The sequence below is a fragment of the Suricata suricatta genome, chromosome 4 (assembly GCF_006229205.1).
Source record: "Suricata suricatta isolate VVHF042 chromosome 4, meerkat_22Aug2017_6uvM2_HiC, whole genome shotgun sequence".
Taxonomy (NCBI): domain Eukaryota; kingdom Metazoa; phylum Chordata; class Mammalia; order Carnivora; family Herpestidae; genus Suricata; species Suricata suricatta.
Window position 1 is genome coordinate 147156435 of NC_043703.1, and position 15671 is coordinate 147172105.

Below are 15671 nucleotides of genomic sequence, written 5' to 3' on the forward strand. Positions count from 1 at the left end.
TTCACCCTACTTCTAAATCAGTTTTTGCCCCCCTCGGGGACAGTGTTGCCTTGGCTGATAATGCATGTGATAGATGGTATTTTGAAAGGCATTTAAATTATTAGAGTGTAGATACAAATTATCATCTCTTATAGATACCCATTAAAATGTTAGATTGGATATTAATCTTGTGCTTAGTTACTAGGAGATTAAAGAATGGTAGCTTTATTTAGCTGAACTGAAATGTAAACTTGAATTTTACTGCTGACTTTGTTTTTCTGCACTCCAAAATGTAACATTTTGAACTTTATGTTCAACAGTTCATGCTGAAGGCATGTATTTCTGAATCATAAGACAATCTCATAAATTAAAAAACTCTTTAATAGTTAAAATTATTTTATATTAAACTTTTTCCCTTCTTTCTAAGGTGCGGTTTGATAGTATAGGTGGATTGAGCCATCATATTCATGCACTGAAAGAAATGGTAGTATTCCCACTTCTATATCCAGAAATTTTTGAGAAATTTAAGATTCAGCCTCCAAGGTAAGTAATGTCCTGGATGTTTATTATTGTTATTATTGTTAATTTATCAAATTTCAGTTAGTAAATGATTATAAATATTTCATATATATTGATTTGATGTGTTCTAGCAATAAGAGTTAGGAATGAAATTTTCTTATTTAGGGTTGAAAGGCTGTGGTAGTAAATATATTCTTGAAATTATATTTCAGCATTTAGCAGTCAGGTACAAGATCTAAATCTCTGTGCAGGCCTTGAATATACATGTGGATTGCCCAAATGGGTTTTCCTTAATTTGGCCTCCAAATAGCATTGAGTTTGATGCTATAGGTTGTTGAATCTTTGGAAACACAATTTCAATTAAGGGTTTATGTGACTTGATGATGCTGGTAGTTTTGAAATGGAAGCTCTTGGGGCGCCTGGGTGGCTCAGTCAGTTAAGCATCCGACTTTGGCTCAGGTCAGACCTCACGTTTGTGGGTTCGAGCCACGCGTCAGGCTCTGTGCTGACAGCTAGCTCAGAGCCTGGAGCCTGCTTCCGGTTCTATGTCTCCTTCTCTCTCTGCCCCTCCCCCTCTCATGTTCTGTCTCTCTCTGTATCAAAAATAAATAAAACATTAAAAAAAGGTTTTGAAATGGAAGCTCTTTATTTTTTAATGTCCATTTTTATGATCAGATTAATTGTGTTTGATCATCAGATAGTTAGCTAGGTAGCTTTTAGAAAAGGCTGAGAACTTATGTTAAAGGAAGCTGGGCAGAATAAAATATTCAAGATATACATATACACTTACATTCTCTGTTTCAGGATGTAGAAAATCTTATTAAAGAGTCATCTTCTATTTGAGTGGATTAAAAATATGGCTTAAAATTCTATAGCAATTTATTGTTTTTTGTAGGATATAAGTTGAATTTTAAAAGTAATTATTACTTTTCCCAGAATCATTAAAGTAGTATGGTTGTGGGAGAAACTGAAATAAAATGGAAAGAGAAGTCAGAAAGTGTTACAAATAGAGAGTAATCATATTTTTTAGGGATGAACAATTTTGTATATTCTTTATAAGCTGTGTATATTAAGCTTAAACTTTGCCTATATTAAGCACATATAAAGATTTAATATAAATAAATTTATTTATTTATTTTTTGGATCTGAACTTGTTTATTTTTTTCGCCATTTTTAAAACTTTTTTATTTTTAAATATATAAATAAATTTCTTTAGTAATGCTTTTATATAACCTTTTTTATTCTACAGTGTATTCTAGACACCTTCCTCTATCAGTAATGTGTATATTGTTCTTTTTGACATATTACTAGTATTTTGTTTTACAGATGTAACAGTATATTTATTTGTATCTTACTATTTTCTTAAGTTTTATTTAAGTATCCTCTACACCCGATATGGGGCTTGAACTCATGAGCTCAAGTTCAAAAGTCACATGTTTCTCCAACTGAGCCAGTGAGGCACTCCATCTGTGCCTTATTAATAGCATTCAGATTTTTTTAGTTTTTCACACATTAGAATTGATCCTTTTTTTGAACATTTATTTAAAATCTGTTTTCATAATATTTTGAGTTTTTCTGTATGATTCATTCTAAGATGTGAGATTTCTGGGTCATTGGAAGACACATGTAAAATTTTGGTTTATCTTGCCAAGTGGCTCTCTTCTCTGATTTGCCTACCAAAGTTTGGTCATTGAGAACATCCTTGAATCCTCTCAGCAAAATGAAATTTGTCTATATAGTACAAAAAGCTTTCTCAGTATCTAAGAATTATCGTATATGCATTAATAAAAAATTCTATGGGAGATGCATCCTTGTGTATTGGTTATTAGTGGTGATGATAACATTACCTTACTCCTCTTGATTCTCTTTTCCTCTAGGGGCTGTTTGTTTTATGGCCCTCCTGGCACAGGGAAAACCTTGGTTGCCAGAGCATTAGCTAATGAGTGCAGTCAGGGAGACAAAAAGGTGGCTTTTTTTATGCGAAAAGGAGCAGACTGTCTGAGCAAGTGGGTTGGTGAATCTGAACGGCAGCTTAGGCTTCTTTTTGATCAGGTAAGTGAAATCAGCTAATATGAGAATATTTTCTTTAAAATAGAATATTTAGGGGGCGCCTGAGTGGCTCAGTCAGTTAAGCGTCCGACTTCAGGTCAGGTCATGATCTCCTGGCTCGTGAGTTTGAGCTCCATTCTGGGCTCTGCTGACAGCCTGGAGCCTGCTTCAGAGTCTGTCTTTCTCTGCCCCTCCCCTGCTTGTACAGTTTCTGTCTGTCTGTCTCTCTCAGATATAAACATACATTAAAAAATTTATTAAATAGAATATTTAGTACATTTAGTCTGTACATATAAACTGTTCACAAGGAGCAATGTTTCCCATCAGTATGTTTCCCTTAGGGTCAATAATCTGAATTTCTAAGGGTTAGATGTATTTAACATCGGTTTTACTTGTACTAATTTAAGGTGATTTAGAAAACATTAAGGTGGCTGATAAGCATATAATATCATTTTAGGTGCTTTTGAGAACCCTGGGTATGACATATATATCACGCACTTCTAGTCTAATAGATGAAATAGAACAAGCATAGGAATCTCACTGAGCAGTGTATTATTTTCATGAGCCATAAAATAGGGTCCTGGAAAAATTCAGTAACAAATGCTTTAAAAAGGCAGGGTTAGGGGCGCCTGGGTGGCTCAGTCGGTTGGGCTTCTGACTTCGGCTCAGGTCAGATCTCACGTTTGTGGGTTCGAGCCCCACGTCGGGCTCTGTGCTGTCAGCTAGCTCAGAGCCTGGAGCTGCTTCCAGTTCTGTGTCTCCTTCTCACTCTGACCCTCCCCCTCTCATGCTCTGTTTCTCTCTGTATCAAAAATGAATAAAACATTAAAAAAAAAAAGGCAGGGTTAGGTGACTAAATATCATGTAGGCAGTCTTGTTTTTTTTTTTTTTAAATCACTTTTACTTTAAAAGTATTATTTCCTGATAATAATTTATAAAACTTAGTCCTGATATAAATTCACTTTTGGTTATTTCAACTAGTGGAGGAAGTCATTCATATTTGACAACGCAGCTTCTATTTTGTAACATCTAAGGGTTACATGAAATTAAAAGTTTTCAACAAGCAATTTTTAAGCTGCCATTACTAAAGTTGATGTGTTTCAAAGTCTCTTGTAATTGGTAAAGCACTTCAAATATTATTTTTCGTTAGTAGGAAAAACTGCCATGTCAAGATAATGTGAGTAGAAAGAAGGAGAGGGTAAAATTTTTGCCTTCAAGGTGTTCAGTGTCTTGGGAAGTGAAACCTGTAGTCTGTCTGCTTTCAGTATGTATGTATGTATTTAAAATTTTTATGTTATGTGTATTATACGGCAACAAAGCTGTTGAAACATTAAAAAATTTTTTTAATGTTTGAGAGAGAGAGAGACAGAGACAGAGCATGAGAGGGGGAGGAGCAGAGAGAGGGAGACACAGAATCTGAAACAGGCTCCAGGCTCCGAGGTGTCCGCACAGAGTCCAATGCGGGGCTTGAACCCATGAACTGTGAGATCATGACCTGAGCCAAAGTCGGACACTTAACCAACTGAACCACTCAGGCACCCCTAAAAATTTTTTTCCAACAAAGCTTTAATTTATTTTGAGAGAGAGTGCATGGGGAGGGGCAGAGAGACAGGAAGAGAGAGAGTCCGAAACAAGCACGAGTGAGGGAGGGGCAGAGAGAGAGAGAGAGAGAGAGGGAGATGCAGAATCTGAAGCAGGCTCCAAGCTCTGAGCTGTCAGCACAGAGCCTAACATGGGGCTTGAACCCACGAACCATAAGATCATGACCCGAGTGAAAGTCAGATGCTTAAGCGACTGAGCCACCCAGGTGCCCCTCATTATTGTCTTTTTAAATGAAAGAGTCCACATTCCTGAATTGACATGATCTATGTGATCCATGCACTAAATGAAATGAGGGAGGTATTCTGTATTGGCTGAGAGCTTGGTTTTAGGTACTAGGGAAGTGTTTAACATCTACTTTATTATTCAGTATATAACTTGAAATAAATGAAAGCATCTGATTTTAGTTGCCTCTTTTATAAAACAGAGGAAATAATACTAATCTCACTGGACTACTGTGAGATTTCACAGAAAGAAAATATATAAAGTGCTTGTCACATGAAGGGCACAGACATACTGTACTTTGATACTGTAATTCTGCAAGGCTGTAGTTCTGAAAAACACCATGTGCTTCATGTATTTAAAGTACTGATCAAATCTCTTCTTCTTCTCTCTCTTCAAAAATACTATTTATTTTTTAAGTAATCAATGCACCTATCCCGTGTGAGGCTTGAACTCACAACCCAGAGACCTAAGAGTCGTATGTTCTACTGACTGAGCCAGCAGGTTCCCCTATTCTTTTTCTCTTACTATATAATTCTAGTCTTACAAACCTTTGCCCTGCAAACCTAAGTTTTGTGGTTGAAATGCCCTTCATTTTAAATTATTAGAAAACGCTGGATGTTTAATGCATATCATAACAATCAGGGAGAAATGCGAAATTTGTATCTGGTTTTTAGAAGGTTGTCCTTCCTATGAACTAAGAACTTGCTATAAGTAATTTTGAAACATAAGTAGACTGTATATACTTGAGTAAATTATATAAAGACTTTTCATTTGTAATCTAATATTTACATTAAATCAAATTAAGTTCCTGTACATTTAAGAATTCGGTGAAAAACCAACAACAAAGTAATGGAGGAAAACTCATGAGAGTTTTGTTTCTAATATCAGAGTAGGAAGAGTTTTAACTATCAAAGAACAGATCCCTTATATAAATTTTATTTTTAGATTCTGCATTGAAACAAAATATAAGCAAAATCAAAAGATAAATGACACTCCTTGCAGAAAAACATTTGCATTTCCTTTCACAGAAGTCTAATTTTTAAAATGAATGACTCCTAGCAAACAGTAAGCAAAAGACCAATGATCCAGGAGAAAAATTGGCAAAGATCTGAACAGAATTTTTGTTAAAAAAAAAAAAGCAATATAAATGGCTCTTAGAGATATGAAAAGTGCTCATTTTTATTGATAGTAGAAATAAAAACTAAAATGAACTGAGATATATTTTATCCTAAAGGGTCGAGAAGTTTGATAATACATTGTTGGTGAGGTTTCTTAAATATTGGTGGTGAGAGGGTAAATTGGTAGATCAGTGGAAGGCAATTTGAAAATATCGAACTTAATTAGAAATCAAGTTTGCCTTTTGAACCATTTTTAGAATTTATTATATTAGTATGTTTATGTTTATATTTATATGAAAGTCCAAATGTTTATTCAGGCATTGTTGATAATAGGAAAAGATTAAAAATAGCCTAGGGCCACCTGGGTGGCTCAGTAGGTTAAACATCCAGTTCTTTTTAAGTTTTTTAAGAAATTTGTTAAATGTTTTTATTTATTTTTGAGAGAGAGAGAGAGAGAGAGAGAGAGAGACAGACAAACAGACAGCGTGAGCAGGGGAGGGTCAGAGAGAGAGGGAGACACAGAATCTGAAGCAGGCTCCAGGCTCTGAGCTGCCAACACAGAGCCTGATGTGGGCCTCGAACCCATGAACTGCGAGATCATGACCTGAGCCGAAATCGGACGCTTAACCGACTGAGCCACCCAGGCGCCCGAGCATCCAATTCTTGATTTTGGCTCAAATCATGCTCTCATGGTTCATGAGTTTGAGCCCCACTTCAGCCCCGCATCTGCACTCAGAGTCTGCTTGGGATTCTTTTTCTCTCTCTGTCTCTCTCAAAAATTAATAAGTAAAAACTCAAAAAAAAAAAAAAGCCTACATGTCCACACATAGGAGACTAGTTTAATTATGGCACATCCAGAGTAGTGCATTTTGTAGCTGTTAATAAAGAATGAGGCAGATTGTTGTGTGCTTATATGGAAGCTAATTAAAAAATATTTTTCAGGGGCATCTGGTGGCTCAGTCTGTTGAGCATCCAACTCTTGATTTCATCTTAGGTCGTGATCCCAGGGTCTTGGGGTCGAGCCCTGAGTTGAGCTCTGAGCTGAGTATGAAGCTTGCTTGAGTCTGTTTGTCTTTCTGTCTTTCTGTCTGTCTCTCTCTACCCCCCTGCCCCTTCCCTTCCCTCCTGGTATCCCTCCTCCTGAATGCCCATGCTCACTCGCTCTCTCTGTCTCTGTCTCTCTCTCTCTCAAATTAAAAAAAAAGAAAAACAAAAACTACATACCCCACACAGACACATTTACATAAAATAGACTTTATTTGGTAAAAGCAATGTGTTTAAAATGCATTAAATAAAACAGTATGTCTAAAAGTACATTGTTGTGTACATGTATAAATGACACATATGGAAGAGTAAACAAGGTGGGAACAGTAGTTTTCTACTGGGAGAGGCCTTGTGGTTGGAGACTGGCTGGTAAGGAGTTTTTTTTATTGTCTCTTTCTTAGTTGCTGTATGTTGTAGCATTTGCTTATATTACCTATTAAGAAAATATAATACTTAAGTATAAAAAATGAAAACTATAAATAACATTTGTTTTCTTTTTATACTAGGCATATTTGATGAGACCTTCTATAATATTTTTTGATGAAATAGATGGATTAGCTCCAGTTCGCTCCAGCAGACAAGATCAGATCCACAGGTAATTTTTCCTAATCTGATTATGTTGGATTCTTTTTACTCATTGACAGAGTAGTTAGCTTTAGCCTTTGGACAAGTGCTAGGAGGCTTATAAAATGTGACTGTGTCCTTGAGGAAGACTCCTTTGTCTTAGCTTGAGGCTGAGCAAACTGTAACCTGTAGACCACTTCTAGCCTTTTGCCTGTTTCTGTAAAGTTTTATTGGAACATATCCATGTTTGTACCTTTCTTGTGGCTACTTGTGTGCTACAGGAGAAGGACTGAATGAGAACAGTTGTGAGGGGAAGATTGTATGGCTTGCAAAGTTTACATACATTTACTTTCAGGCCCTTTACAGAAAAAGCTGCCTAATCTCAACTTAGCATGTGTTGAAATTTATCTGTGTCGTGTATATTAATATTTTGCTCTTTTCCATTTCTGATTAGTTGTCCCTGGGAAGGGAGGGAGGGACAGAGACCGAGGGAGGAGTGAGAATATGTATATGTACCACAATTTATTTGTTAATCCATCTGATGGAGATTTAGTTCATTTCTGTTTTTGGCTGTTATGATAATACTACTCTGAACACTTGCATACACTTTTTTGTGTGCACATTTGTTTTCATTTCTGTTGAGTAAATACTTGAGAGGAATGGCTAGATCCTATGGTAAATATATGTTAAAATTGGCTTTGTTTTCCAAGTTTGTAACACTTTGTGTTCTTACCTGTAATGTATGAGAACTTGGGTTGTTTCTCATCCTTGCCAACATTTGGTTCTGCTGTTCTTGTTAACTTCAGCCATTCTAGTGGATTTATTTTGGGAGAGAAGAGAGAATAGGTGTGCAAGGGAGTGGGGGAGGGGCGGAGTGCGAGGCAGAGAGAGAACCTCAAGCATCCTGACTTGTGGCTTGATCTCCCAAACCGTGAGCTCATGACCTGAGGTGAAATCTGGAGTAGGACCCTTAACTGCTGAGCCACCCAGGTACCCCATAGCTTCCCTTATTATGATCATTGCTATTTTTTTTTATTTTTAGCTTCCCTTATTATTAACATCTTTCACTAGTGGGCACATTTGTTACAATTGAGGAGCATACAGTTAACACATCATAATCATACAAAGTTCATAGTTTTACGTTAGGGTTCACTGTTGGTGTTGGACATTTTATGAATTTGGACAGAAGTATAGTTACGTGTATACATCATTATCATATCATACAGGCTGTTGTCACTGGCCTAAAAATTCTATGTGCTCTACTTACTTCCCCCTGTCCTTGGTAACACAGAGTTTTTCTTTTTAACTGTCTTCATAGTTTTGCCTTTTCCAGAATGCTATATAGTAGGGATCATATAGTGTGTAATCCTTTCCAGATTGGCTTCTTTCACTTAGCAGTGTGCACTTAAGGTTCCTCCATGACTTTCCATGGCTTTTGTTTGTTTTGCTTTGGGTTTAATTTCATTTCCCAGCCCATGTTATTAAAATGGAAGCTTAGATTTTTTTGATTGAAACTAGTTCTTTTCTAATATAGGCATTGAAAGTTGTAGGTTTTCTTTAAAACACTGTTTTAGCTGCATCCCACATTTTTGATCTCTTTTATATTTTCTGTCATATACTTCAAAATAATTTCTAATCTTTGTTGTCATTTTTTTGACACAATAATTATTTGGAAAATAATTTTTTTAAATGTTTATTTTTGAGAGAGAGAGAGAGAGAGAGAGAGAGAGACAGAGACAGAGCATGAGTGGGTGAGGGGAAGAGAGAGAGGGAGACACAGAATCTGAAGACAGACTCCAGGCTCTGAGCTGTCAGCACAGAGCCTGATGCGAGCTTGAACTCCTGGACCCCAATATCATGACCTGAGCCGAAGTTGGATGGACGCTTAACCAACTAGCCACCCAGGTGCTCCACACACAATGATGATTTTGTAGCGTGTTGTTTAGTTTACAAATTGTGGTGTTTTTTTTCTCATTTTCTTATTATTTCTTTTTAATGTGATGATAAAAAATTTTTTTACTGAATTTTTTGGGGTCTAGTCATTCTTTTTTGTTTGTTGATTTATTTATTTTTGAGAGAGTGAGAGAGAGCGTACATGCACACTTGAGGGGCAGAGAGAGGGAGAGAGAGAATCTCAAGCGGGCTCTGCACTATCAGTGTAGAGCTTGACAGGGCTTGAACCCACAAGCCATGAGATCATGACCTGAGCCAAAATCAAGGGTCAGATGCTTTATCGATTGAGCCACCCAGTTGCCCCAACTTTTTATTTTTAAATCTATTTTCATGTTTTTGCTTTGCAGTGCAGACTTCTCATGCATTTTGTTTAGGATATTTCTTTTATTAGTTTACTGTAATCTTTTCTGTGTCTTTATATTTAGGGTGTTTTTTAAGTAGGTAATGTATAGGTGGGTGGTTTTGTAAACTGACACTCTCTTCATTTAATTTGATTATGTATTCTGTAAATGTTTCTGTAATTACTGACATGTTCTGATTGGAGCACAACCATGTTTTCTGTTTGTGTCAGTTGATTTCCTCACATGCATGCAATATTTAGCTGAAGTCTGGAGAGGCCCCGTTCCTATTTCCTAAGTTTTCTTTCTGTGCAGTGGTTTCTTTTCTGGTACTCTTTTTGGGGAACTCTGAGTCCACTTAGGGTCCTTGGAATCTCAGCTTTGTCTCTTCCACTTACTGAGTCAGCTGATTCCCACCCAGATTCCATGTCCCCTACATTACAGCCTCGAAGTAGGAAGCCATTAATTGGGTCACTGTTCCTGTGCTTTATAATATGTGGTTTTTCTCTTGCTGCCGTGAATACTTGCTCTGTAGCTTTGGTTTTTAACAGCTTTGCAGTGATATGCCTCAGGATGGACTTTAGGTTTACTCTTATTTGTGGTTTTATTGTGTATCTGCTAATTTGTCTTTTTTTCCCAATCTTTTTTTCTCTTCATCTTGGGTAAGTTTGATTTTTCTATCTTCAGTCATTACCTTTTTTTTGGTCATGTCCATTTTGCTGGTTTGTCCAGCCAACACATTTTTTTATTTAAGAAATTACTTTTCAGTTGTATAACTTTGTTTTTTATTATATTTTTCCAGTATGATTTTCATGCATTTAAATAAATTTTGTTTTACTTCATTGAGGTTAGTGATAGTTTAAAATCTTTTTGTGTTACCTTCAACATCTATTTTCATCTCACTGTTAGGCCTGCTTACTTTTCTTTTCTCCTGAACACATGTTTTGGTTCTTCATTTGTTGGGTGATTTGGATTGCATCCTGGATATTATTAATGTTAGTTTATGAAGGTTTTGGATTTTAGTATTTTCTTTTTATGAGCAGTATTTCCTTTGTTTTACAGATAATTTTCTGTTTTAGGCTTGAACTAAAGACTGTTCGATGGCTGGCAGCTTTGGTCTCCTTTCAAATCTATTATCTGTAACTGCTCTCTTTGCTCTGTGCCTTTGTTTGTTTTAGGACATTCAGAGATGTGGGTAGGTAAAGTTTAGAGATGTCTTCACTGGCTCTGCCTTTGCGAGCACACCAGAATCCTCCACATTCTTTAATGGCCAACCTTTTCTTTTCTGAACTCCCAAGTTGGAAAGTTAAGGGTTTCCCTACCTAATCTTCCTCACTGCACTTAGCCCCATGCGGAAAGCCAGGGAGAGGGGGGCTTGATTTCTGTATGTTCTCCTTTTCTTCAAGTGACCATGGACTTCCAACAGAGTCTGTGTATCTCTGTTTACTCACTAGTTCCTTCAAGTATATGTTTATGTATTATTATGTACAGGTTTTGTAGTTATTTTCTGCAGTAGAGTAAGAGATCATCCAGCAGAGTCTTCATCCATCAAACCTGGAAGGGTAACCTTTGAGATCCAAGTATGCAGGTTTTAATTTCTAGAGTAATTACTAATAGAAACATATTATATAATTTCTACTGTTAGTAAGAGGGGAATAGAATAATAAAAAAAATCAATTCACATTCTACGAAGAAGGGGAGGGGAATCATAAAACTAGTGTGAGAAACAGCACAACATATAATTGTAGGTTTAAATCCAGTTATATAAAACATGACATGAAATGTAAAGGGACTAAATGTTCTTTTCATTATTTAAAAAATGTTTTCTTTTCATGTCTGTTTATTTTTGAGAGAGAGAGAAAGTCAGAGCATGAACAGGGAAGGGGCAGAGAGAAGAGGGAGACACAGAATCCGAAGCAGGCTCCAGGTTCTGAGCTGTCAGCACAGGGCCCGACAAGGGGCTCGAACCCACAAACTATGAGATTATGACCTGAGCTGAAGCTGGTTGCTTAACCAACTGAGCTACCCAGGCGCCTCCCCTAAGTGTTCTTTTATTATAAAAGACAAAGATTGTCAGACTGGGAAAACCAAAATTCAATGACGTTTTGTTTATTAGAGATGTATCTACGTGTAAAGATATAGAAAGATTCCAAGTAAATGTTGGGGAAAGACATGCAAAACCTCAGTCACGATTATTCATAGCAATGTTACTCATAATAGCCAAAACATGGAAATAACCCATATGTCCATCAACTGCTGAATGGATATATAAAGTGTGTTATAGCCATACAATAGAATATTATTAAATTTTGAAGAGGAATGAAATTCTAACACATGCTATGTAGGTGTGCCTTGTACAAGGTACGTGTAACATGAATGAACCTCAAAGACTTAATTCTGAGTGAAATAATTCATACACAAAAGGTCACATGTTATGCAGTTCTATTCATATAGAATGTCCACAACAGTCATTCATAAAATGGCATGAAAATATACCAAGTGAATACTAATAGAAAACTGCCATAACTATATTAGTATTAGAGAAGAAAGACTGTAAGGCAGAAAGCATTATATCAACTTATAATGAATAAAAGCTTCCGTTTATTAGAAGATGTAACAATTTAGAATTTGTGATTTCCTAATGACTGTGTTTCAAATGATATAAAGCAAAAATTGACAGATCTTCAGAGTCAAATTGATAATCAATGTGAGAGATATGTGCCTCCCAGTAGTTGAAAGACCAAATGAGGAAAAAAAAATGCCCTGGAGATTATTTGAATAATTTTATGATCTAGTTGGTATGCTTACCTGAGACAAATACAGAATGAACAGTTTTTGAACATACATAGGATTTATAAAAATTGATCATATATTGTGCCTTAAATCATAACTAATTTCCAAAATTTAGTAATGCACAAAATACAAGAAACAAATAACAAAAAGATCTAAGCGGAGAATTTTGTTTGCTGTTAAGAACTATTATTGTAATTCACTGTTACTAGTAAACAAAAAATAGCAAACAATATGAACTTGAAACAAAGACATACAGATATCAAGAAATCAAAAGTTGCTTCTTTGAAAAAAACTAATAAAATTAACAAACCTCTGGCATGATTGGTCATGATGAAAAGGAGACATTGATATGCAATATTAGGAATGCAAAATGTGATGTGTCAAATTCTTTAAGCATTAAAGGTTAAGAGGACAAAGGCCTGAATTTAGGAGGAAATGTATTAAACTTTTAGGAAAAAAATCCATGGAAATTCTTCATGACTTATATATGAATGTTCTTAGCTGTTTTGGTAATAGTCCCAAATTAGGAACAATCCACATGGCCATCAACATGTGAATCAGTAAACAAATTTTGCCATATCCATATAATGGAATATTGCTTAGAACACACTATTAGTAAACCAACAGTGTGGTGAATCTCAAAATAATTATGCTCAGTGAAAGAATCCAGAAAAAAAGTATTGTATGATCCCATACATATGAAATTTTAGAGAATGTAAGCTAATCTGTAACACACATCAGTGGTTGCCTGGGGATTGGATAAAGGTCAAGGAGGAGCAGTAGGGATGGATTATGAAGGGACACGAGGAAGAGAATGATGGATAGATTACTTATTTGAGAGTGATGGTAGTTTCACAGGTGTGTATACATTTCAAAACTTACCCAATTGTATACTTTAAGTATATTCAGCGTATTGTGTGTCAAATATATCTTCAAAAGATGTAATTAAAAAGAAAACTTATGTAGAACAGTGTAAGAAAGTTAATTGGAACCCAGTTTCACTTGTGAACATGGATATAAAACTCCTAAATAGAATAATAACATGTGACTTCTAGAAAGATTTAAGGATAATACATCATGACCAAATTGATTGTATTTCACATATACAAGGTTTGTTTAACATGAGAGGAATCTATTAAGGTAAATTTATTGCATTATCATATTAGTGAAAAATCATATCATCTCAGTAGATGTATAAGAAATGTTGGATGAAATTTAATATTTATTTTTGATAAGATCATTTTAAAGAATGAAGAATATAAGGTATTTATAAAAATACCTACAACAAACATACTTAATGTTGAAAGATGAACCCCCCCCCCCTTTTTTTAAGGATGAAAGCTTTTAATATGAGGAGTTATAAGCATGGCTGCAGTGAACAATTCGGATCCACACTGCACATAGATCCCAGTTAGTGTAGTCTGGCAAGATGAAACAAGACAAGGTGTGTGTTTGAAGAGGAGTAAACAATATTGTTGTCATTTGTAGGTGATATAATTATGTATGTAGACATTCCAAAGCTGTCTCTAGATAACTTCTCATAGTAATGAGCATCTTGCAAGGCTAAACCAGTCATTATAGAAAATTTTGTTTCTCTGTTTACCAGTTTTCTGCATAAAAATGAAAAATTACTATTTATAAACTCATTTAGGATAAAAGATCCTAGAAATAAATTAGGTTCCATTTACATTTTTGGAGGGAAGAATAAAACTTGATTCAGAAACATTAAAGGAAGATAAAATAAATGGAGAGAAATACCATATACATAAGTTGGAAGCCTGGATATTTAAAAGTTGTTTGTTCTTCCATATTTATCAATAGATTCAGTATAATCCTGTTCAGAATCAACTTTTTTGGGGCAGAATTTGACAAAATGATTCTGGAATTTATATGGAAATAAAAAGGACTAAGAATAGTGAAGACTTTTGTGGAAGAACAAGGTGGGAGTGTTTGCTCTTCTGGTTATTAAGGCCTCTTAGGATTAAGATAATTTGATGTTGGTAGAAGTCTTGATGAATAGACTGATGGAACAGAGCCAGAGCCATATATAAATCTACACACTGATGTATAATAAAAGAGGCAGTGCAGTGCTATTGGGAAAGGATGACCTTTTCAATAAATAATGCTGGGAGAATTGGGTATCTGGTGAAAAAATTGGATCCCTCTTCATACCATACAAAACAATTCCAGTTCATTTTATTTAGATCCATATTTAAATTATACAAATGCTTTTAGAAGATACTGTAGGAGAAAGGGTTAGGGCGGGCAGACAGGCGGGCCTCAAATGTAGTATAAAGTAGTTTGGACTTTATTTTGAACATAATAGGGGTTATTAAAGGATTTTTATCCAAGGGCTGGTCATTTGATTTTTTTTTTTTAAAGAAGACAACTGTTGGTAGAATCTAAGCTAGGTTATAATTCTGTTTCTGGCCATGTTTGAGACTTTGTCTTCTGAAAATCCTTATAGAAAACACTTAAAAATGTTGATAAATCTTAAACACTTGAAATGCCTGTGATTGGAATGTGCTAAGGAAAAATTTGAGGTAATAGATATGAACTTATGCTTCAGGATGCTTATTGCATTCTTTATATCTGAAGTGAGACACTTAGGTCATTAATTTTCTCTTATTTAAATAGAAAAGAACAAGCACAGGGTGCCTGGGTGGGTCTTATTGTCAGGACTGAATAGTAGCTGGAGACCAGGGATGCTGTTAAATATTGCATAATGCACAGGGCAGTCTTTCAGAATAAAGAATTACGTAGTCCAGTGGCACCTGGGTGGCTCAGTAGGTTAAGTGTCCGACTTCAACTCAGGGCATGGTCTCTGGGTTTGTGAGTTTGAGCCCCATATTGGACTCTGTGCTGACAGCTCAGAGCCTGGAGCCTAATTCTGTGTCCTCGCTTTCTGCCCCTCCCCTGCTCATGTGCTGTCTCTATCTCAAAAATAAACAAACATTAAAAAGTAATACAGAAAAGAACAAGCACAATCCTCCAAATACATGTACACGGGATCTCTAGCATATTGGTTCCATTTATAGTTTTGAGAAACATTTAGAACAGTTTATTTGGGAGCAAGAATGATTTCTTTAACATGTTGAGCATATTGGCAAAGTTATTTCTGGCAGGTGTTAGCAGTAGAATAAAGGGATGTAAGTGAGAACAGTTGGGAAACACTAGGAAGACCTTTGTTACTAGAACTGTGGTTTTTGTTATAATTAGACATGTAACAATGTTATTTATTCAGAAATGTTTAAGTCATAGTTTCAAATACTACTCTAAAATATGCACAAGATGATTTTGAGTTGAACTTAAAATAGTAGACATTATAAAGAAATTGAAAGTATAACAGTAATGCACATGTAATTCTTTTTTTTAATGTTAATTCATTTATTTTTGAGAGAGAGAGAGAGAGAGAGAGCGAGCGAGTGCATAAGCAGGGGAGGGGCAGAAGGAGAGAGAGGGGGACACAGAATCTGAGCTGTCTGCTCTG

The 15671-nt window shown here is 35.6% G+C and overlaps 1 protein-coding gene across 5 annotated transcripts in view; it reads left to right on the top strand.

The window, feature by feature from the left end:
* The window catches only part of ATAD2B (ATPase family AAA domain containing 2B), a 173394-nt gene that overhangs the window by 52223 nt on the left and 105500 nt on the right, over nt 1-15671 (top strand). For all 5 annotated transcript variants that reach the window (XM_029938225.1, XM_029938224.1, XM_029938226.1 and 2 more), the window contains 3 exons: nt 407-522; nt 2376-2550; nt 7040-7128. In XM_029938225.1, the coding sequence (XP_029794085.1) occupies nt 407-522; nt 2376-2550; nt 7040-7128 (380 nt within the window). The remainder of the gene's footprint in view (nt 1-406; nt 523-2375; nt 2551-7039; nt 7129-15671) is intronic.